The sequence below is a fragment of the Phyllopteryx taeniolatus genome, chromosome 1 (assembly GCF_024500385.1).
Source record: "Phyllopteryx taeniolatus isolate TA_2022b chromosome 1, UOR_Ptae_1.2, whole genome shotgun sequence".
NCBI lineage: Eukaryota > Metazoa > Chordata > Actinopteri > Syngnathiformes > Syngnathidae > Phyllopteryx > Phyllopteryx taeniolatus.
In genome coordinates, this window is record NC_084502.1 from 43,161,515 (window position 1) to 43,185,380 (window position 23,866).

At 40.7% G+C, this 23,866-nt stretch overlaps 2 protein-coding genes across 7 annotated transcripts in view; one reads left to right on the plus strand and one right to left on the minus strand.

Annotated features, from left to right (window-relative positions):
- The first annotated feature begins 447 nt into the window (after positions 1-447).
- Positions 448-12,010, plus strand: enpp4 (ectonucleotide pyrophosphatase/phosphodiesterase 4). 3 transcript variants are annotated; one of them, XM_061797547.1, is made up of 8 exons: positions 448-487; positions 5,641-5,884; positions 7,946-8,239; positions 8,307-8,411; positions 9,583-9,781; positions 9,884-10,057; positions 10,144-10,413; positions 10,513-12,010. In XM_061797547.1, the coding sequence occupies exons 2-8, from the start codon at positions 5,642-5,644 to the stop codon at positions 10,617-10,619; spliced, it is 1,392 nt and encodes a 463-aa protein (XP_061653531.1). In that variant the 5' UTR covers positions 448-487; position 5,641; the 3' UTR covers positions 10,620-12,010. The 3 variants fall into 3 exon arrangements, with proteins under 3 accessions (XP_061653531.1, XP_061653546.1, XP_061653539.1); XM_061797562.1 differs by lacking the exons at positions 448-487; positions 10,513-12,010 and having other exon boundaries at positions 504-5,884; positions 9,884-10,071; positions 10,144-10,381; XM_061797555.1 differs by lacking the exons at positions 448-487; positions 8,307-8,411 and having other exon boundaries at positions 510-5,884.
- A 53-nt stretch (positions 12,011-12,063) lies between these two features.
- The window catches only part of LOC133488947 (XK-related protein 6-like), a 34,066-nt gene continuing 22,263 nt past the window's right edge, over positions 12,064-23,866 (minus strand). For 3 of the 4 annotated variants that reach the window (XM_061797536.1, XM_061797518.1, XM_061797509.1), the window contains exons 3-5: positions 20,828-21,024; positions 19,039-19,456; positions 12,064-17,540 (exon numbers count right to left, since the gene is read on the minus strand). In XM_061797536.1, the coding sequence (XP_061653520.1) occupies positions 17,036-17,540; positions 19,039-19,456; positions 20,828-21,024 (1,120 nt within the window). In that variant the 3' untranslated portion in view covers positions 12,064-17,035. The remainder of the gene's footprint in view (positions 17,541-19,038; positions 19,457-20,827; positions 21,025-23,866) is intronic. The other variant, XM_061797527.1, reaches the window with a different exon arrangement.

Consider the following 23,866-nt stretch of genomic DNA (forward strand, 5'->3'; position numbering starts at 1 on the left):
GTGGGCCTGGCAGCGCCTCGCATGGCAGGAGTCGCCCATTGCTTTATGAATGTGTGTGTGAATGTGAGGCTTTGTAAAGCGCTTTGGGCACTGTGATGATGTAGATAAAGCGCTAAATAAGTGCAGTCCATTACCATTTATTTTTCCTAAGATATCAAATAAAGTACATTTGTAATGTATCTCAAGATTCAAATTAACTTTGCTGGGTGCATTCCTCAACCGAAGAGCACTGACGTCCGTATTATTGGGAAGCTTTTATTTTGAAGGTGGCTTTCGCCGCGAGTTGCCGACCTATTACCGTAATGCCTAGTATGAACACAATTAGGGGCGGCTGTTCTTGACTGGTACTTTACGAGTGGCAGTCTGTTTCTTGACTGCCGTGAAACTTCGCTGTTAAACGTAACAGGAAACAACCGTATCACGGCTCGATGCCACAAAAATAACATCAAGCGCGTCGATGTGGAGGACAGTTTGGCAAGTGTACAAGGTATCGTGAACTGTAACTTTACGTCAGCAAATGGACTTACTCGTTGATTACCGACGATATTGTAGTTTGAATGACTAGCCTCCACTGACAGTCTTGGAGCCGAATAATATGCTGTGCACCTTTGAGGTGTCTTAACCACCTTTCTCTCCCGTCCTTAAATATGAACAAGTATGAGTTTCATTTGTCATGAAATAAGTCAGCGTTTGTTTAAATGGGCTCCCTCATACAAGGGATGGCTAATATGAGATGTCGCCAACTCTGAATCATTTCAAGCAAGTTGAATAAGAGCCTCCGAGTCAAGTCACGCCTTTGCAATTCATAATTGTTACGGAATGGACTCAAATTTAATAACCCGTGTACATTGGAAGATTCTGGGCCACAGTGCTGCATTTCTCCCTGTAAGCTTTTTCGTAAAACAACATGGGGTCTCCTCGGTTTCTGCCGTAGCTACATACGACGTTTCAAGCAAACGTGGGGCACGCAATGAACTACAACAGCTTGCCAAGCGGCGAGAAGTTTTCACGCGGAACAACAAGGCACGCTCTGTTGCCGCCGTATTTACTGTTTTCCCTTCGTATTATTTAAGACACTTAAGTGTTTCCTCATACAAATATTTACTGCAACTGTGACTTTTCTACTGCTAGACTGTGGTGCATCTTGACTGGCATACAAATTGGGGTTACAGTGAGCCCCCACATATTTGCGGTCACAATTTCTCTTATTCACGCGATTCTTTTGAACCTATTCTCATTTATTTGCTAAAAAAAAACGTAGCTATTCTATGTTATTGTGCTTAAACCAAAGCCATGTCTAATTTTAAAATATTTCCTAGGCACCATCTCGTCACTTGATTTTGAGTAACTGCCGATATCGAGTCCTGATTTGAGACCTTGGCAAAGCATTAAGAATAAGAAAGCAAGCATATCCAAAGTGTCTCAACTGTCAAAAGGCAACTAAAGCCATTTGTTTCTCCAAGAATACGTTAATGTGCCCTCACTACTCTAAAGACACTATTCTGATTAATATTGCGTTTGTTGAATAAGAATTAAGATGATGAATTCAATAATTTTCACCCATCTCAGGGGGCTGCCATGTTGGGCAATATCACCCTGTGCTGTTGTCCGAAATTAATGTCACAACTGCTCTCGCGTTTGCGTTGCGACTGTCATGGGACCAGAGGTGAGTAGACAAGCCAATTATTGTACTCAAATAAGAGTATTGTTACTTTAGAATAATATGACCCGGGTAGAAATAAAAAGTAGTCCACAAAATAATTACTTGAGTCAGAGTAACAAAGTACTCATGAAAGCCATTCAGCATAAAATGCTAAATATCGGCCGATACCGATCAGCCCGATAAAATCGGTGTAAAGTCTACTTTCTTGTGTTGTTTGATTGGTGAACTTGAGTCAAACATCACTGTGGTTACGTTGGATTGGTGCAACGGCGCCGTTGTGGAAGTCGAAAACGAAAGTCTAAAAATAGATGGAGCACGCAATAATTGATAAATAAGAGTTAACACCGATCTGCTCAGCTTGATCGATATCGGCCGATAATTAGCATTTTATGCTTATCGGCTGATCGTCTTTGTCATTTGCCAATCCGATCAATGACGTCATTGACCGCCTCCGCATAAGACATTTACTCCGCGTCGACATCGTGTACAGTATATACTTGAATCCGAAAGCTAGTTTATTTTTAGCCTTCTCGCGTGTCTTTTGTCGTAGTACTGTAAATATCTGACCGGCAATAAAGTTTAAAAAAAAAAAAAAACAACATGTTGGCGGTGTGGGACAGACAACACGTCTGAGACAGACAACACGTAATGCCCAGATCAGACTACAAGACAAATTTGATCTTTCACGATTGTACTATGTCAGACTACTGCAATAAAATCCTGTATTCTGATACCACCGCATCCCGTCTTTTACGATAACTGGGCTTTATCTTGTCAACTCAAACGCAACCGGTTACATTCGTTACCATAGCGACGACAACAACAATGGGTCGCGTTGTGTGTATTATAAGAACAAAATGGGGAAAAACGTGTGCTGGTGGTCACCGGTTCTCGGGAGAGGACTTTCATTCAAGGCTTGCTTGAGGTATGTTCACATACTTTTAATACGATACGGCTCGCAAGCAGGCAACAAAACGTTATGTAGCCTAGCAAAGTAGTGCTAGCACGGTTGTACGTAAACATGCCGGCGTTCGGTCGAATCATGCTCTAACCTTTCGGTGTGTGTGAAGTAATTTAATTACAATAAAGTAATTTAATTACAGTAAGTTAGCACCCATTATTTCTGTTATCTTGTAATGTTGGTTTGACCTGACTGATTAGAATACATGACTTGAATAGAGAATACTTTAAAATACTCAGTATACAGTACACAAGTATATACAGTTAATGAACAAGTCATTTAAATAGACACATTGCTCCATCTTGTGATCGGATCGGTGATTGGTTATCGTTTTTTTAAACGTGTTGATCGGTGATCGGCCACAAAAATCCTGGTCGTGTAAAGCCTAATAAATTACAGTAGCGAGTGGCAAGTATATCATTGTAGATTAAAAGTATTGTTTCCTCTTACATAAATACTCAAGTAAAAGGTATGATGCATTAAAACTACTCTGACAAGTACAATTTCTCCAAACTGTGACTTGAGTAAATGTAACAGCGTAAATGTAGCACCCTACCCACCTCTGCCCGTGACTAAACCAGGAAAACAGATTAGCGGACTCCCCGCGTATTTTGCTATAACTAGCATAACTACGGGTTGATGACATGAATTAATTTGCGTAGGAATGGAGCTAACCCAATAGCACACCCATCAAAATTACGATATACAGTGGGTACGGAAAGTATTCATACCCCCTTAAATTTTTACTCTTTGTTATATTGCAGCTATTTGCTGAAATCATTTATTTTTTTCCCGCAATGTACACACAGGACCCCATATTGACAGAAAAAAATGGAATTGTTGAAATTTTTGCAGATTTATTAAAGAAAAACTCAAATATCACACAGCCATAAGTATTCAGACCCTTTGCTGTGACACTCACATATTTAACTCGGGTGCTGTCCATTTGTTCTGATCATCCTTGAGCTGGTTCTACACCTTCATTCTTGTCCCGCTGTGTTTGATTATACTGATTGGACTTGATTAGGAAAGCCACACACCTGTCAATATAAGACCTTACAGCTCACAGTGCATGCCAGAGCAAATGAGAATCATGAGGTCAAAGGAACTGCCTGAAGCGCTCAGAGACAGAATTGTGGCAAGGCACAAGATCTGGCCAAGGTTACAAACAAAAATTCTGCTGCACTTAAGGTTCCTAAGAGCACAGTGGCCTCCATAATGATTAAATATAAGTCGTTTGGGACGACCAGAACCCTTCCTCGAGCTGGCCGTTCGGACAAACTGAGCAATCGGGGGGGATAAGAGCCTTGGTGAGAGAGGTAAAGAAGAACCCAAAGATCACTGTGGTTGAGCTCCAGAAATGCAGTCGGGAGATGGGAGAAAGTTGTAGAAAGTCAACCATCATTGCAGCCCTCCACCAGTCGGGGCTTTATGGCAGAGTGGCCCGACGGAAGCCTCTCCTCAGTGCAAGACGCATGAAAGCCCGCAAGGAGTTTGCTAAAAAACACCTGAAGGACTCCAAGGTGGTGAGAAATAAGATTATCTGGTCTGATGAGACCTTTTGGCCTTAATTCTAAGCGGTATGTGTGGAGAAAAACGGGCACTCCTCATCACCTGTCCAATACAGTCTCAACAGTGAAACATGGTGGTGGCAGCATCATGCTGTGGGGGTGTTTTTCAGCTGCAAGGACAGGATGACTGGTTGCAATCGAAGGAAAGATGAATGCAGCAAAGTACAGGGATATCCTGAACGAAAACCTTCTCCAGAGTGCTCAGGACCTCATACTGGGCCGCAGGTTCACCTTCCAACAAGACAATGACCCGAAACACACAGCTAAAATAACAAAGGAGTGGCATCAGAACAACTTAATGACTGTTCTTGAACGGTCCAGCCAGAGTCCTGACTGAAACCCAATTGAGCATCTCTGGGAGACCTGAAAATGGCTGTCCACCAACGTTCACCATCCAACCTGACAGAACTGGAGAGGATCTGCAAGGAGGAATAGCAGAGGATCCCCAAATCCAGGTGCGAAAAACTTGTTGCATCATTCCCCAAAAGACTCATGGCTGTATTAGCTCAAAAGGGTGCTTCTACTAAATACTGAACAAAGGGTCTGAATACTAATATCTGTGTTATTTCAGTTTTTCTTTTTTAATAAATCTGCAAAAATTTTAACAATTCCATTTTTTTCTGTCAATATGGGGTGCTGTATGTACATTAATGAGGAAAAAAATGAACTTAAATGATTTTAACAAATGGCTGCAATATAACAAAGAGTGACACATTTAAGGGGGTCTTAATACTTTCCGTACCCACTGTACATGAACAATACACGATTATATGGTACAGTAGATGTTTTTCTATCACGCAACTTTTGTTTTGCTTAGAAGCAACATCATTGGCCAGCAGCTTTGTATAGGGTGTTGCTTGATGAGCACACCTGCTTTGATGGACTTGTTTAATATAGTTCCTGTTCTTTTGTCAATCACCTCACCCAGTAATGTTAGGTAACTTGTGGTCTCTTATTCTGAGTTAATGTATGAACAATTAGGTGCTGTACTACCGGTCTTAAAAAGTTGCAGCTTGAATACTAGACATGCATTTTTGTCGAGTCACAGCCCTTGTGTGGATGTGGTTTTCTGCCTCTTTTTTTTTTGTTCACGCCACGCCACCACACCAACCCGAAACGTTACACTGTATAATATAAAACGAAGCTATTGATGTTCCATTTGGAAGATGTTCCCTTTTTTGTCGAAAATAAAACTCATCTTTTTCACCTGATACCGATCAGCTAGAAATTCCATGATCAGCTAAAAAAGAAAAAAGTATTTTGCTGCCATCTTTTGACATCTCTAAACTTTACAAACCTTTATATTTGGGCAGATTTTTGCAATCCGCTGCAGGGCTTGGTCACTATCCCCTGCGAGTAGTGGAGGTTCACTGTACATTGCAACAATAGGAATGGAATTCCGTTGTAAATTGAAAATTCCTGTGCAATAAATTCTTTGTCTTCAGCATGTTCCCGAGTATACGTGTTCAGTTCAGCCTCCTGTGTGGTATTTGGGCTCTGGTTACTGGAAGCGCTGCATGCCAGCAGCGTCCTCCGCCACTGCTGCTTGTATCGTTTGACGGCTTCCGAGCAGACTATCTGCAGAGGTTCCCTATGCATAACCTGACACTCCTGTACAGTCAAGGGGTCCTGGTGGAGGAGCTCACCAATGTCTTCATCACAAAGACCTTTCCCAATCACTACAGCCTGGTGAGTCAGTCTTAATATGAATTCAGATGATGAATATTGATATAAAAAATGAAAACAAGTGTAAGGATGGATTGAAAGTAATTACAAATGCAGACTTAAACAAATAGAAATACAACAAACATTGGATTGGAATAAAGAAATGTTACGAGTATATAAACAGAAAACATATTTTAATTTAGTATGTCTTGAGTTTGCTTTTAAAAATAGAAACAACATGAGCAGCTCTCAGGTTCTCAAGACTGTTCCACAGACAGGAAGCTGCTGCCTCACAGCAGGTTTTGGTTCTCACTCTCGAAATTATTAAAAGGCTACAACCAGAAGACCTCACAAGGCTCAAATGGTAAAAAAAATAAAATAAAATAAAAAGTCTGATAATTTAGGTGGCACCTTAAAACCCAATAAAAGGATCTGTAAATAGCTCTGAAGTATGCAGGTAGCCAATGTAGGGACCTTAATGGTTGACATTATGGAAAATTTACTTTCTGTTTATATACAAATCCTTTGATCTCTGAAGTGACTGCCCACCCATCAAGTGTGAATTAAAAAACAAGTGCATCTTTAGTTAGCTCCCTATTTCAGAAAATGTGTCTGAAGCAAGCCATTCTTCTTTCCTGCCCCACTGTTTTATAACATTTATTAATTAACATAATTACCACCCTCAAATAGTTTCTCAGCCAAAATCATGCACGAAGAAGTCACTTTCGAGGCATCCTTGGATCCCTTGAAAGGCACTGTATAAATATAAGATTATAATTGCTGCTGAATTTGCTGTTGCAGTAAGATTAAGCTGTGTATCATCATCTTAACTGTGAAAAGGGATACTGTGCCTCCTGATAACATATCATGACCAAATATTGACCCCTTAACACATTCCGTAGTTCGTTCACATAAAGTTCTCTGTCCGGAGCGGCTAATAAAACTATGAGGTCTGTTTCAAAGGATCAAATTATTTACTGTGTCAAAGCACTAACGCTGAGCGTTTATGGTGTCACATCTCAGATGCCGCCTCTGTTGTGTGATTTGTTCGGTAGATGTTTAAGAAAATTTAACTCATTCAAAACTCTTTTCTTTAAAGTGTTACTCAAATATGGTGCCTTCGAAACTGGTCCGTAGTTATTCAGAGGTCTAACAGCTGCTGCTTTGAGAGTGAGTGGGAAAGGCAAGTGATATTAAGTATGCAAAAGATGCCATCCAGTGATTTATAAAGGGACATAAGGATAAAATATATAAACTGTAGGTTGATGGTTTTAGTTGAGATAACCTCAGCAAGCATTTGAGTATCAACCAGGGCAAATTAATCTAGTGTTTTCTCATTTGAAAACAGCCTGCTTTAATTCAAATTGCTTTTGCGATTAGAAAATATTGAGCTAATGTTGGAAAAAATGTGAATTGAAACTTGTCTGTATTTTTAGGCCTGATGTATAAAAAGTTGATGCCATTTTGGATGCACTGACACCCCTTTTTTCAGACAGAGTGCAAGTATTCACCGGTTCTGAGTACCAATATTTGACTAGTATGAACCTCCTTGGACTCCTTTTAATCTTCCCCACAATCCTGTTAACTTTTACTATACTATTATACACACACTTTCTATTCTGTTAAACACCCTTTAAACTCTTAAAAATGGAGTAATGTACAGTAGTACTGTGCACTATGTACATTTTGTTTCTTCTAATACGAGTTTAATGCAATTTTCTTTCTTTTTACAGTTTTATTGTTTTAGGCTCGTAAACGTTTATTTTACCCCACCCCCAAAAAAAAAAAAAAAAAAAAAAATTGATGGCATCCACTCAACATCCCACAATATGAATATGGCAAAAAAATTCACACTGCGCTGAATCTGTCATAGGTGATTGCTTTGAGTGATTTATAGCTCTTTCTTCTTAATAATTCATGTCAATTTTGTGGGTTCTTTCTTGCTGCTTTAAGTGCAATATTGTGACAGAACCTATAAAAGAAAATTGTGGTCATTATATGTAATTATTACATTTAATCTCATCTCTACTCCCAGCATTTACATGTTTTTGAGTTTGAGTAGGGAATTGTTGTGCTGCCCCCCAGGTGACGGGACTCTATGCAGAGTCTCACGGTATCCTTGCCAGCTCAATGTACGACCCCATCAGGCACAAGCACTTCCACGTGAGCAATCGCAGCGACGCAATGTGGTGGAATGAGGCGACACCTATCTGGATCTCAGCACATCAAGCAGGCTACAAGACGGCGGTCGCCATGTGGCCTGGCTCCGACGTGGCTATCCACAATCAAACGCCAACGCACTTCTTTCCTTACAGCCCCGATGTGACCTTCCGGGAACGGTTGGGCAATGTGACAAACTGGTTGCTGGGAAGTGAGAAGGTAGCTCCATGTAGTAAGTTCCTATAAGGAAAGTGGCACTTAATGTGTAGGAGTTGTCTCATTCTAGGAGGAAGGAGTGATGTTCGCAGCTCTCTATTGGGAGGAGCCTGACCGATCAGGACATCTATTTGGACCTGAAAATACTTCAGCCATTGGCAAAGTGCTGAAGGAAGTAGGGACCTTTCTTAATTTGGTCAATTCATCATGGAATATTGATGCAGGAAATATATAGGAATATAAAATACAGCAAACTACACTAGCGGCACGGTGATGGACTGGTTAACACGTCTGCTTCACAGTTCAAATCTGGCCTCGTCTGTGTGGAGTTTGCATGTTCTCCCCGTGCCTGCGTTGGTTTTCTCTGGGTACTCCGGTTTCCTCCCACGGCCCAAAAACATGCGTGGTAGGTTAATTGAAAACTCAAAATTGCCCGCAGGTGTCAATGTGAGTGCGAAGGGTTGTTTGTTCATATGTGCCCTGGGATTGGCTGGCGACCAGTTCAGGGTGTACCCCGCCTCTTGCCCAGAGTCAGCTGGGATAGGCTCCAGCACGCCCGCAACCCTTGTGAGGATAAGCGATATGGAAAAAGGATGGATGGAAACTGCACTACTCACAGAGGTTATAGATAGATGGCTTTCGCATGAAATTTGAGGATGAACCTAAAATGCACTGTAACCATTATAAGTGAACTTAATTTAACGTTATCTAAACATTTGAATGCAAATGTCCAAATTTCAATGTGTCATTACTTTTTGCAAAACTTGCTGTTCTCTGGTAAAGTCACAACAGGTGTTTTTATTTATTTATTTTTTTATTTATTTCCAAGGACGTCTACTTCTATGCCTTTTGTTGACTCTGTCGGCCACTTCCTCTAAGAAGATCCTCTTTGCAGTATTGCACTGACGAGGTACTATTGATCAACTGTTGGGCATTGTCTTGGGCTCATAATCTCAATATGAGAACTGCATGATGAAGAGGATAATTGAGAATACCAATTCTATTTTAAGTAGGAAATGCTTTCGTCCAGCTATAGAGCCAACACTTGTTTTTAAATTTGCTGTTTAGCTCCTTGTTAAAGAACAGCAAGACACATTGAGCAGTTGGACGTGCATTCAAAAGTTCAGAGATGGTCAAATTATATTCACCTGTAAAGGTTACAGTGCATTGTAGGTTCCTCCTGAAATTTCAACTTTTGGTGTGGAGTGTATATATCTGTGTCTTAAAGTTCAAGCACTCAGCTAACTGGTGACCCATCTAGATAATGTGATAAGATGTGCCGCTAATAATGGACAGATGGTTCGATATTTTTCACATTGAATCAAATGGTGTGGTCCTACTCCCAGGTTGATGACAACATTGGCCTGCTGAAGTCTGAACTGAAGCGGACCGGCCTGTGGGGTCGCGTGAACGTCCTGGTGACCAGTGACCACGGCATGGCTCAGTGCTCGGCCGATCGTCTCATACGACTGGATGACTGCTTGCACCCCGACAACTACACAGTGGTGGACCTTACTCCTGTTGCCGCCCTCATCCCAAACAATAGTAAGCAGCCACTGTTTGACGACACCAAGTTAAACGTTGCAACTTGTTGTTGTTTGTTGCTGGCATGAACGTACATTATATCCTGTTGTCGTATGTTCTTAGAGCCAGAGGCTGTCTTTGCCCTGCTTGACAAGTGCCATACCCACATGACTGCCTATTTAAAGGAGGCCATCCCAGATAGTTTGCACTACCGCAACAATGAACGCATCCAACCCATCATACTGATTGCTGATGAGGGATGGACTATAATACAGCGAGGGAACAAACTGCCGAGACGTATAACTCCAAATGTGACATGAGAAACTTAACCTAGCAAAGCTGATCATTTTTATGTATTTATTGATTTATTTTACTTCCCTCAGTGGGTGATCACGGCTACGACAACTCCTTACCCAGCATGCACCCCTTCATGGCAGCTTGGGGGCCCAGCTTCCGGAGTGGATACCGGCTGAAGAGTTTGCAGAGCGTGGACCTTTACCCACTCATGTGCCACCTGCTAGCTTTGGCCCCGCAGCCCAACAATGGTACCCTGGCCAAGGCTCGGTGTATGCTCGTGGGTGAATGCTGGCAGGATGGGCTGGCGCTCATCGGTCTGGTGTTGGGTATCTTAATTGTGTTCGCTACTATACCTGGTAGGTATGGGTAGTGACAGCCATATGCTAATATCATACTGATTAGATACTTTGCAAGACACGGAATTGAAATGTCCTTCAATTAGTTTTTCCCCACAGTTCTGTTGAAGCTGATGGTACGCCGGCTACGGCCTTCCACTTCCTCAGCGTTCCGCAGACTTCAAGTTGACCGCAGCAATGATGAGGAGGAATCCCTGCTGGAGTAACATCTCTCAAGCTTTGCCTGCTCATGCACTTTACCCACTGAGGTGGAAGAAGCAAACACATTTAGAGCAACTGACTGTTACTTACACTGTTACTTAAAAGGCTGGTTGAGGAGATGTCAAATGAAGGAGTTAAACCTGTATGGCAGACACTTTGACTGTGGAGTAGAAGGCAGATTCAAACAAGTTCGTCTTCATATTCAAGATTCAGCTGTTTTTTGTTTCCTTTTCCTTAAGCCAAACCTAATTATTACCCTACCCAAGTGAAACGAACAAACAAAAAAATCATGCCAAACAGGCTTCCAAGATTCAGGGTGCAAAGACAACACACAGAATGATGGGGTAATCAATCATCTAAAAAAAAACACTTTTGTTTTTGATTAATAGAATCATGCAAAAGTTTTTTTTTGTTTTGGTAAGGTTAATTTTTCATTCAGCTCTAGTTCTATTTTATTTATGTATTTGTCGTACAACTTTTAGTCAGCAGTGGGGGTTAATAGCTCAATTGTGCAATCATTACGGCAGCTCTTCTCCAACCTTTCACAACAGTACCACATAATATAATTCTGAGTGTTCCAATTACCACCACCTTGACCAAAATGACAATATGGTAGTGTAGTAGGTGTAAGTGTTCATGAAAATGATATTGAAAGGTCATATGACATCATGTACAGTTTAAACTTTAACAATGTGCCTAAATATAGGAAAATTGTTCTAAAACGTTAAGTACAACTGCAATAAGCTATTGCACGGACGCTTGAAATTATTTGATGTGGTAATTCATACGATAATGAAATGACCGTGGTATGTGTTGCACAATTCCGTCCAATAAGAAGCTGTAGTACGCAGAAGTGCCCCCAATTAAATAGGTCAATTTGCTGATTTGAGGAGAGTTATTTTCTATGCAAAATTACACTGAAATAGTTTTCTCAGGGATCTAATCTAGGTACAGATGATACCAAAGTACAATCAGCAGGGGAAAAAAAATACTTAAGTCCTTCTGTTGCAGTGGATTTGTTTTCAATGTTTTTTTTAAGTTGGAATATCACTTTGCTTTCTGTTCTGTAGTATTTGTGCCATCCTTTAAGAACTGTTAAGACACAACAAATGACATTACTTTCTAGTGGTCTTCTATGATTGCCATCCTCAACAGTAGGCATTGAGTGAGCATGATGGTGGGATATGGTGGTTTGTCAAATATGCCAGTTTTGAATGTGTGTCTGGCCTTCTCTGATGTTGAAGTTTGTCTTTTGTCTAATATTAAGCTACATGTTTTACACGTTGTTTGAGATCCAGTTTTTTTTTTTGGCATTTTGTGTAGGCATTTTCAGGCCTGAAAGAGATTCTAGTGATGACATGAGATTGTTATTGTCAATAAACTCCCTGGGATTTTTGTTTTGTTTTTTTGCTTGACTCAAAAGAAAAATAGGACAAATATTTGGAAAAATGTATTCATATTATTTTATTATACTTTTTTTCCATTGCAGTCACAACAAACAATACAGTGTAACAAAACGGGAGTACTGCATAAAACATACTGACATACTATTGTTTTAAAATCCAAATGAACTGTTTCCATATATTTTACTTTTATCTTCACGAGGTATTGTTAGAAAAATAACGCAATTTCTAACAGTGGCCATGTTGAGCCATTTGCGAAAATATTCAACTCTTTCCCAGAATGATAGGACACTGTTGTAGACTTAAAGAAACCAGTGATACACAACAAATGCTTGTGTCTCTGGTTTCCACTGAGACATTTGGTGTGAGTTTGGGGATTTCTCCCAGAAGACAAGTTGGTTCCTGAATGATGGTGAGGTGGACATTAAGCTTAAACATGGCTGATGATTAGACCCATCGCTGAACTTGCTTCTCAACCGATAATGCTGCAGGAGGTTCTTTGATTAGATTAAATCTCACCATAAAACCTCACATGAAAATTAATTTGCTTCAAAGTTTGCAGAACCTCTAGTCTGCAAGCTATGTTTATATTTTATGCTAAACAAACTGACGCTGCATTGTCAATCATTAAATCAAAATCCAGTTTCTATGCTTGTTCTAACTGGAAGTAAAATAAATTAAAATGCTTTTCTTTCTTTTCATGTGAACGAATAAAGCAACTGCCACTTTGGCAAAAGTCTTCCCAAAACTTAATCATGCGGACAGACACTATCATCTGTCATTGTGCTTCTATTTAGGACAACACAGTGGCACAGACTCTTACAAAAACACCAGTATTTTTCTTCTCTCACCGTACATTCTGGATATTTATAGAGAACATTTACTAGCCTTGGAATGAGCAATCTACAAGTAAACTCTGTCCACATTGAGGAAACTAATGAGTTTACAGAAAAAGCTATTTACAATCAAAATGCCACAATAAATCAAATCTAGCACATCTTAAGCACAGTTTCTACAGCTACTTATTTTCAAGCTGAAGACCACAGCAGAAAAGCATGACCCCCCCAAATCAAATCCTTTTAAACTGATATTAAACTATAGTGGGTGATGATACTTTCACAACTATGTAACAATCTTTTTTTCTTTTTAAAATGTAGCTTAATAAATAAATGTGACTGGCACACGCACGCATATCCTCACATATCGGCATCATACTCTTTGCAGACCCTGATAGTGAAACATTTAAGTACTTAAAAGCACAAAAGGAGTTGTGTTTCTTCATAATAGGATGCAAATTCCTCAGTCGGGAGATCTCAGTTGTTTGTCACTGTTTTAAACCCTCTCCCAACTATAATTTGAAAACATTCCAAATCAGTCAACTGTAAAAAAAAACAAAAAAAAAACAGATCTACAAATGATTACGAATGCAAAGAAATAAGGAGAAAAATGGACACTACTTTATCCTCCCTTGCACCGCGTGTCTAATAAAAAAAAGCGACAATAACAAATGAAAAAGTAATGGTGCCCAGAACCTTTGTGTGTAATCTTGCATAGCTGTGACTGTGAAGCCATACAACACTGCAATGAAATGGAGGGACCTTTGCACGTACAGTGATGGAGGGTCGCCCATAGCTGGACAGAAGCGATGAGGAGGTGATACCTGAGGCTACAATTAAGTCTGAGCACCACACATGCAAAGCGGGACACACACTATAGTTTGGGACAATGCCTTTATCCTCCATAATGGAGCTTGTATTTAAGAGGTTTCCAAAAATCATGGTCTTTTACCATTTAAGAATTACATTTATTTGATTTTATAGTACATCTAGAGCATGTATAGTACCTCTAATATTCATAAGACCAAAAGACAAAGCGAATGACAGCAGAGAAAGCCATGAATATCAGCAGTTGTAGGTGTACTATTGTCAGAATCTACAATCAAGAGATGCCTTCATACTATCATTCTGTATATTTGTGATCCATGTCAAAGACATTTCAATTGTCTCACAATGGAATATCATGTTTCTTAAAAATCCGGAATGAAATACAGAGGATTTGCAACAACCCGTGGTGACAGTCATGCACAGGAAAGCCAAATGACCAGGAAAAAAAACAAACCCTCGGCAAACACTTTTTCGACAGATAAACCCAATGACAATTTGTATCAGAACAATGACAAAAGAAAAATTGTGGAGAAGCAAAGGATCCGATAATCATCCCCTGCAGCATACCACGTCCTGTGTCATGGACATGTCTAGCTGCCAGTGGAACTGGGTCACTGGTGTTTACTGATGATCTGAGGTGTATAGCACTTTATGCTTGACTCATATTTCGCCAAATGCTGCAAAAGGGACATGGCGCTTCACAGTATGGATAAACAGGGAGCCTAAAATGACTGGAAAAAGCAAGAAAGGACCTGCAATATCCAAGTCAGTCACGTGATGTCAAGCTAAGATTGTGTGTAGTGCGTGCAGTATGTTTATGTCAGTTTTCCAAACACTTGTAAATGTGATATTCTCAGCATAAAATGGCTGTAATTCACCAATGGTAAATTGCCATTTTTTTGTGTGCGAAACCTCTTAAATTAAAACTGAAAGGTGACAGTACTTTTTGGTTGTGTCAGACCTGATTTGCCTGTGAAACACCTGACTGGCGGGAGCTCTGGGAGTGGTAGTTATGGCGGCTGCTTAGTATGCGAACATAGCACCCACGAAACACTTCAAAGTAAGCAGTTCACACTCTATAACATGAATTCCTGGCTGTGTTTTTTTTCAGATGGTACATGATGTTGGGTTTGCACACACTGACCCCTTACTCATTGTACAATGCCTGCCCATGTGAGTGTGTAGCACTGACACCCCCTGGATTTTCCCTTCAAAAAAGGTCCATAGCCACTCCTGCCGAGTGGGTGAGGCAGGCTTCAGTGAGTGTTGCAACTTGACTGTGGAGCTCACAACACATATTTGGCTAAATTCTCCATCACACTGTAACCATGACTACAAAACCTACCCATCTTCACTTGATAGCACCATAAGAATCTTTTCCCAAATTGTAAAGGGGTCAAGGGTTACTTTACTGTATCTGTGTGTGTGTTCAAGTGGTGAGGTCGGTATACATCCCATGTTATTATTACACTACTTTTCACTGTATGCATGAACAAATTAGCACCATGCTGTACAGGACAAAACAGTTTGTGTGTGTCTTGTGAGTGAGTTAACTAAGCACATCTCCCTGCAATGAGAGAGTTGCATAGCAGTGGTCCGTGTGGCTGAAGCCTTATGGCCACTAACTGAAGGCAGTACTCAAGTTGCACCATAGAATCCAAAGTGACAATCTGCCCTTTTTGCTGCTTAATGACGCATGCTTAAGAAGTACATGTTACATATTTGCACATACTGTAAGCATATGAGTCTATTGCATCTTCACACTGACTAATCTACTCATCTGTTGGCAGCAAATGAACTGTAGCACCCCAGAAAGTAGTGTAGACTAACTCATTGTAGTTTGTATATTTAAAACGAGCTGCAATCCCAACTTTACTTTGCCATAGCATAACCCCTATAGGGCACATCAAAATATTTGGCCACATAAATTTATAAGGCAGTCAAACTCCAATGCAGAAGGGTAGTAATAACAAGGAAAGTGCATTATATCTACACTGGTACATCGTAATGAATAATATGATTATAATAATTCATAAGAAAAAAAAACTGAAAAAATTGGTCAAATCATAAATTCCTACTGCAATTTGTATGGGAGATTTTGAATTGCCAATGATTCCCTGTAGCTCTTTTTTATGCTATGTATGTTCCCTAGACAGCAACGATAATAATGTTTGTATGCGTGTACGTGTACCTCTTCAAACTGCACCATGTGTAAAGCCTAAAGCAAGTTTACCCTGTTTGATGCCAGAAGCACTCCCCAACCAGCCCCACCCCTTAATCCAAAACCTCGTGTTTGCGGTTGTCACAATGTGTTAATGCGACACCCTGATGACATGTGAACAAGACATGACTAATATTCTATGTACATGTTTTGATTCCTGCCAATGTAACAGATTGGATTACAGGGAAAAACAAACCCTGAAAAATTAAAATCACATCTTAGCTGTAGGTGGCTTTGGATGAGTGGGTACTCTATGCGTCAACATTAGAAAAAATTGATAAATAAGGGAAATGATTTAAGAACAGACTAGTCTTGCATTTGGTCATATTAAAATGATATTTCTTTTTGGTAATTGTCAAGCATATTAGTTACATATTACATCCTATTTTACACATTGACTCCTGTAATGATAACAGGGAGGATAGAGAAAAACCTTTCTCTGTTCCTCTCCAGTCTGTGCTTATTCATGGTACACGTTCATTTCGAAGGAAATTAAGTATTGTACTTCACTTTAAATACATGCTAACATTTGTGGAGTTTATCGTTGTTTATGTCTTATTACTAGCCTAGTCTGCGGCTCAAGCCCTAGGAATTTCTCAAATTGTCCCTAAATCCAGCAAACTGGGGGGATGTTGAAAGCCATATGAACCTAATTAACAGGAGCCTCTTTTAACTACAGTAGCTGATTTCTGGTTCCTTGTACAGAGGGACTTAATTCCTCCAATAATTCAATCAACTTACAGAGGCGGGTTCCTCTTTTCAATGTCTCATCTTGGTAGAGAAACGCGCGAATTTGTGTCTGAGACAATGTAACCAGCCAGTAGCAAAATCAATCTGGTATGAAATATGCTCACGGTTCTGGAGCTCTCACACAGATAAACGGCGGTATTGCAAATAGAGAGGAGGAGATTTCGGTGGATTCCCACTGAGGCAGCTTGTTGAGTCCCGGTCAAGGGACTCGCAGGTTGAAGGTGCTCGCAAGGAATGTGTGTGTTTTTTTGTGAGGGTGGGTGCATTAAAATGTGCCAGACTGCTATAATGTCTCTGTGCTTATACCAAGTGTGACGTGTTTCTTATTCATCAGTGAATGTGACTATGAAGACAAATATTTCTCCTCACAGTGGCTGTGTGTGTCAAAGTGAAGACTCATATTGTAGGAGTTCATACAGCAGGGGTCCCTCACGGTAGCGGATGCCCACAGCGGCCGGTGTGATGTACTGCAAGATGTTTATAGTCCTCCGCAGGCGCCTGTCAACGTAGTGGGCGTCCCACGCTGGGTATCGCTTCCTGGGCATGTCGATCTTTATTAGTGGGCCCTCGGGTTTGGAAGTGGGGGGCACTGACCTCACCTGGAAGACGGGAAGACACGTCTCAGCCACATCCTCATCTGTCTGGGACTTGGTCATGTGTGCAGGGGTAGGTGGGGCGGTAGGTGGTGCAGAAGGGGGAAGGGGAAGACCCCATAGCAGCTGGGCGCAGCAGGAGGAGGCGGGGCTCGGCTGGAGGCGGGCGGTGGCGGGGTGCAGGAAGCCGTAGTACAACAGCATAACCAGGACGCCACCAGCAAACGTTAAGTAGACGCCGCACAACGCTGGGACGGCGTACGAGTCGGTCAGCACGGGGTCCCTGTAGGCGTACCTGCACGCGGACACAGTCATGTTAGTACTAGCTCGACCTATGTCAATTATTTTTGTGTATTTTGTATTGCCATTGTAATTAAAGCGGCTACCTCTCTAGAAATCTTGACTTGAGACTTATTTCTACACTCTTATATTTTGTTAAACCACACCTGGTCTGCAACTAGGTAAAGCCTTGTCTGCTGGCCTAAACGCTATCAGAAGCATGTACCTACATTTACAACCTAAATTCTCATACATGTTCCATGAAATTGTTTGGATTTATTCCAAACATTGTATTGTCTTTATTTTATAGCATTTTTCTCATGTGGATATTAGATTGTTGTCCGATCAGATTTCAGCCTCTATGTGCTGCCTTGTCAATCTGCTGTAATCTGCCCTGGGCCCTTAGAATCAGTAGTTCCTTGTTGATGTAATTTAACTATATTTGCAAAGAGACTGCTTAACCAATCACATTTCAATTTCTCCTCGAAGGACCAGCTATCTGGCCCAAAATAGCATCAGCGTTTTTCCGTCCTCTGATTGGATGGCCAGAGCAGGCCAAGTTTGACGAGAAAAGCATGACTGTAGCTATCTGTAGACATGAATACATTTAATAACCCACATCTATGGTGCATTTTATTAAAATAACTAATGTTATTAGATAAATATTGATTCTGAACTGTACATCAGATTATGTACATCACACAGTTGCTTGCTGCTATTTTGTTTTTGTACATATTGATGGTGGGATTAAGAAGTGGGTTAAGTTAAATGAACCGAATATGCATGAATTTGGAATATGGCTGGAAGGGGGTGGATCTAAAGAAGAAAAAAAACAAAACAAGGAGAATGCAAACTCCACACAGCAAAGTCTATGCTGAGATTCCAATTCAGGACCGAACACTAGTTCACCGTGTTCCCGGTTTGAATTTCTGCAATTTCTTACAGTGTATAGGCCCAACTCTTGTGCGGAATACACATTTATTAGAGTGATCCATCTTCCACAGAAAACCAACCAAAACGGCACTCCAGTGTGTTGCGTGCAACTTCAGCTGCCAATTTTGCTCATATGAGATTGACAGATCAACAGAAAGATGCTGTAGATTCTGATATGCTGGAAGGCTATTCTTCCAATAGATGTTCTCATTACATTTTGTTGTGAAAGTTTTTTTTGTTAAATCTCTATTTGATAATGTACGATTTGAACCAAATTAGTTTTGCATGAACACAGTCAGAATCCATAATGTCAGATGAAATCGATCCATGTTGGGAATTTTGCAGCTATCCAAATTTAGCATGTAAAATTGCATTTCGCATTCTCCGATATGTCAAATCAAATTGTCTTGTGTTTTACTTATCCAGCACCCTGATGTTCCTAAGGAAGCAAAATGTACACGTTTAAGTGCCAATCCGATTTCACAGGGGACACATTTTTAAGCATGTTCTGCTAATGTCTAAGAATCCCTGATCAGACCATGTCATTAAGATCTCACTCTAATTCTATTTTGTTTACTCACCACAGGCCAGTGAGGATGGTGTTCTCAGCCAACACCACTGTGTAGTACGTAATCATTCTGTGTCGTGTCTGGCCCTCCTTCACATTAAACCAGCAGAAGATGTAGACAATGCCCACCACCATGTTGAAAAGCACCTCTTCCCACTTGGACATGCAGAAATCGGTGCCTCCGTGCACCACCCAGAAGGCCATGACGCACCAGTGGACCACCACAAAGATGCCAAAGTAGATATGAAAGAGCGAGGCAAAGAGGGCAAGCGAGAGGACACGGGACGAGATGGTAAAGAGGCGCCAGAAGAGGTGCAGCAGGGCGCCACGGTAGCTCATGCTGCGCTGGTCGTCACGCGAGTCCCGCAGCAGTTTGTGGTAGGACGCCAAGACCCAGGCGAGAGACAGGAGGGAAGCGAGGGAGGAGATGCCTGCAGGGAAAGTGACGAGACTCATGCTTCATTTCCTCTGATGAGCTAAATCCTTTTGGAACAAAGTTTGGAGAAACGTCAAGTGAGTAGGCACAAAGTAGGTTGAGCCAGTCGAGGCTGTCTTTAACTTGAACCAACCTGCAATTATTCAAAGACTTACAAAGCTCATACACTGGGTAATTATGAGGGCTGTCAAAGTGAAAGTGATAAGTCGTGATTAATCACAAAAAATTTGCACAATCGTGTATTAACACAGATTAATCACACTATTTATTTTGACAAGACATGCTCCTTTACCTTAACCGCAGATGGATATCTGAAATGCGGTGCAGGTTACTTTAAGGTCAATGAGCCTCAGGTCAATGCTGACGGCAGTGCAAAGATAAGTGAGGAGACTCCCACTGGGGTGCTCGGCAGCAAATCTTGCTTTAAAAGTCACTCCGATGGGACTTTCGGAAAAAAAAACTAACTAAAAATAATTTGCATATAGTCTTGCGCTAAACTCTCTTTGCATTGAAGCACAACAAATTTAAAATAGCATCTCAAAGCAAAATGTTGTACTGTGTGGTATATTTGGCACCCGTGATTAATTGCGATGAATCCAAATTCAAAAGTGTGATTAATCTGATTTAAAAAATTAATCGATTGACAGCCCTAGTAATTATTACTTTTGTGATCATCTGATACTATCATTAAGTTTCAAGACACTGTTATATTTATTATCAATATTTTCTTTGCGGTTCAGTTTCAGATTACACACCTCTACTGCCTGATACTGAGTCTATTATAACCAGTAAATTTAAAAAAAAAATTGTTTCTTTACTATATGACAAGATTATTTTTTTTCCTTTTACAACAGTTCTTCCAAAAATATAGTTATCATCACATACACAGTAAGGATAATCCAGGACAGTCTCATATGATTTTCCTTCATTTTTTAAAAATTTTACTTTAGCTCGCTGAAATCACATACCTGTAGATAATTTGGCATGGACTTTGCCTTGGGTTGTAGATACCAAATTTGGTTTGCTGTTCTATAATTTTAATGTTTTAGCTGCTGTGTCTCCTATACAAGTTGCACATTTTCCTTCTGTGTGATGACTAACACGAGTGGGTGACCCCACAAATGATACATTTCCTGGATGATTAAGCAAGAGGGGACTGATGGCCCACTGGCTAGCAACGCGCCCTGAACACTTTGGATGCCTGTGCTTTCCTGACCAAAACACACAATTAAAGTCCCAAAAGCAGCCGCATTAGCACCCAAATTAGTGGACACAATGTGTGCAGATTGCTAATTAGCATTTGTCCAGCTTCTGTTTTGTGTACTCTTTTTGCGCATCATGTAAACACGTCATTTCATCCACCTACATTGCAGCGTCTCGGCACGATTCTCCTGGATCATGATGCACAGCTGCAGGACCAGCTGAGGCGCCGACTCCAGGAAAGTCTCCAGCAGCCGAAGCATGTTGACATCGGCATACTCGAACATCATCGCCCAGTACCAGCGGCGCTGGTGCTCCTTCTGGTGACGGGACATGAGGCCGAGGTAGAGTGTCCTGATGTACCTGCAACAATCATAGGTAATTAATAAACTTAACAAATCAATTGAGAAGGAAAACATAACTTAGTTAATGTACACATGCATCCATGATGAGATAAAAAAAAATGCCTTGTCAGAGATAATAATGGTCGGGTTTGACCAATTTATCTAACTCTTGGCGACACAACTATATTCGTTCATTTCATTTTAGTTAGAGCTTGATTTAATTAAAGTCTGTGGAGCAAAAGCATGTGCAAACTTGATTGCTAGCACAAACAGATGTGGAAGCTAGGCTTGACACGATCAGGATTTTTTGCGCCGATCACCGATCAGCGAGTTTAAAAAACGATAACCGATCACCGATCCGATCACAAGATGCAGCAATGTGTCTATTTAAATGACTTGTTCATTTACTGTATATACTTGTGTACTGTACCCTGAATATCTTCAAAAGTATTCTCTATTCAGGTCATGTATTCTAATCAGTTGTCCTGTGATTGGCTGGCGACCAGTTCAGGGTGTACCCCGCCTCTCGCCCGAAGATAGCTGGGATAGGTTCCAGCACTCCCGCGACCCTAGTGATGACAAGCGATACAGAAAATGGATGGATGGATATTCTAATCAGTGAGGTTAAACCAACATTAAAGCATGACAGAAATAATGGGCGCTAACTTACTGTAATTAAATTACTTTATTGTAATTGCTAGGCTACATAACGTTTTGTTGCCTGCTTGCGAGCCGTATCGTATTAAAAGTACGTGAACATACCACAAACAATCCTTGAATGAAAGTCCTCTCCCGAGCACCGGTGACCACCAACACACTTTTTTCCCCATTTTGTTCTTATAATACACACGACGCGAGCCATTATTGTTGTCATCACCATGGAAACATGTATCCAGTCGCGTTTGAGTTGACAAGATAAAGCCCAGTGATCGTAAAAGGTGGTATAGGAATACAAGATTTTATTGCAGTAGTCTGACATAGTACAATCGTGAAGACCAAATTTGTCTTGTAGTCTGATCTGGGCATTACGTGTTGTCTGTCCCACACTGCCGACGTGTTTAAAAAAAAACTTTATTGGTTGTCAGATATTTACAGTACTATGTCAAACGACACGCGACAAGGCTAAATATAAACTAGCTTTTGGATTCAAATATACTGTTCACGGTGACGCGGAGTAAATGTCTTTTGCGGCGCTGATCTCTGTGAATTATGACATTAAAACTGATCAGCCAATCAGCATAAAATGCTAATTATCGGCCGATACTGATCAAGCCAATCAGATCGGTGTAAAGTCGAGTAGAAGCTGATCATCTAACCAGGCGCACCCCGGATTGCGCCTGTCAGACGTGCAAAATTCCCACACAGTTCATTTTACGTGTTATAGGAAGAATACAGTACGTCCAAAGAGATTAATTTAGCATGCGCAACACGATTTTTCAAACCTGAGATGAATTACGATGGCCTCATTTTGCATCACAAATCGGCAAATACTGGGCTTTACACGATCAGGATTTTTGGGTTTAAAAAACGATAACTGAACACGATCCGATGACAAGATGGAGAAATGTGTCTGTTTACATGATTTGTTCATTTATTGTATATACTTGTGTACTGTATCTTCAAACGTATTCTTTAGCATTTTAGACAAAAGTTAAAACATCAATGACCACTAAGGGGCAGTCAAGGATTGGCCACTGACATATGTTTAGGTCAAATCAACATTACAACATCAACATAACAGTGGGTGCTAACTTACTGTAATTAAATTACTTTATTGCAATTAAATTACTTTAAGAAATACTGTTAAAGACATGTTTACTCTAACTTTGTCACTGTTCCGTCTATATGTTGTCCAGAGTTTGCGTCCGTTTGGCTTTTCCTTTGTGTTTTTGTTTTTTGTTTTGCCACGCTGCGTTGCTTGAACGCGGCATGCTCCTCCTTGTGTACATTCTTCAGGTGCCTCATCAAATTTGTGGTGTTCAAACATTTCGATGACGTTCCCCGCGACGTACTTCAGTTGTGCACAGACTGCAAATAACTTGCGTGTTGTTTGTCTGAAACACCGCAAAATAGTCCCACACCGACGACGCGTTTTTTTCACCGACATGATTGAATAAAACTTTATTGGCGGTCAGATATTTCCAGTACTACGCCACAAGACACGGAATAAGGCCAAAAATAAACCAGCTTTTGGATTCATACGCTACGGCGTCGCGGAGTAAATGTCTTGTGTGGAGCCGATCAATGACGTCGTCCGATCAGCATAAACTACTAATTATCAGCCGATACCGATCAGGTCGGTGTAAAGTCTAGCAAATACAGTACATCCAATTGCCACACACTCAGGATGAGTTAAATCAAACAAAACATGGCTTTTATACAGTTACTGGCTTCCCCCCAAATATTTGGAGCATCACTTTCTTTTCTGTAACTCAGTAATATCTTTGTTTCTCTTCCACTAACACTTTCAACACTTTTACACTTGTTGCCAACAGCCCTGTGCAATGAGTGTATGAAGATGCTATTCAGTGCCCGCTATTAGGGCTCTTCTTAAAAGAACCCAATCTAGATTATGATGAAACACACCCACAAGTGAAGGCAATTTAGTGCCCACGTTTTAGGATCTTAGTAAGTCAGGCTCTTAGTGTGTTATTGTCTTTCTGATGTCAGAATAGATGAGATCCCATTGATATGACTCTTATATTGGATGTCATATTTTTGCTTGGTTGCTTGCAGATATGAATACACAAAAGAAAATTAGATATTTCACTTAATAATGAACAACCAATTAGTTTCCTCCTTTAGATAAACAAACGTATTTTTCTTAAATTTGCTTTGTGCATGAAGCAGGGCACTGCATT

Coding starts and splice junctions, on each gene's coding strand:
- enpp4 (XM_061797547.1), top strand. CDS start 5,642: ATGTTCCCGAGTATACGTGTTCAGTTCAGCCTCCTGTGTGGTATTTGG. Junction 9,782..9,883: donor CGCCCTCATCCCAAACAATA/GTAAGCAGCCAC, acceptor GTATGTTCTTAG/AGCCAGAGGCTGTCTTTGCC. Junction 10,414..10,512: donor TGTGTTCGCTACTATACCTG/GTAGGTATGGGT, acceptor TTTTCCCCACAG/TTCTGTTGAAGCTGATGGTA.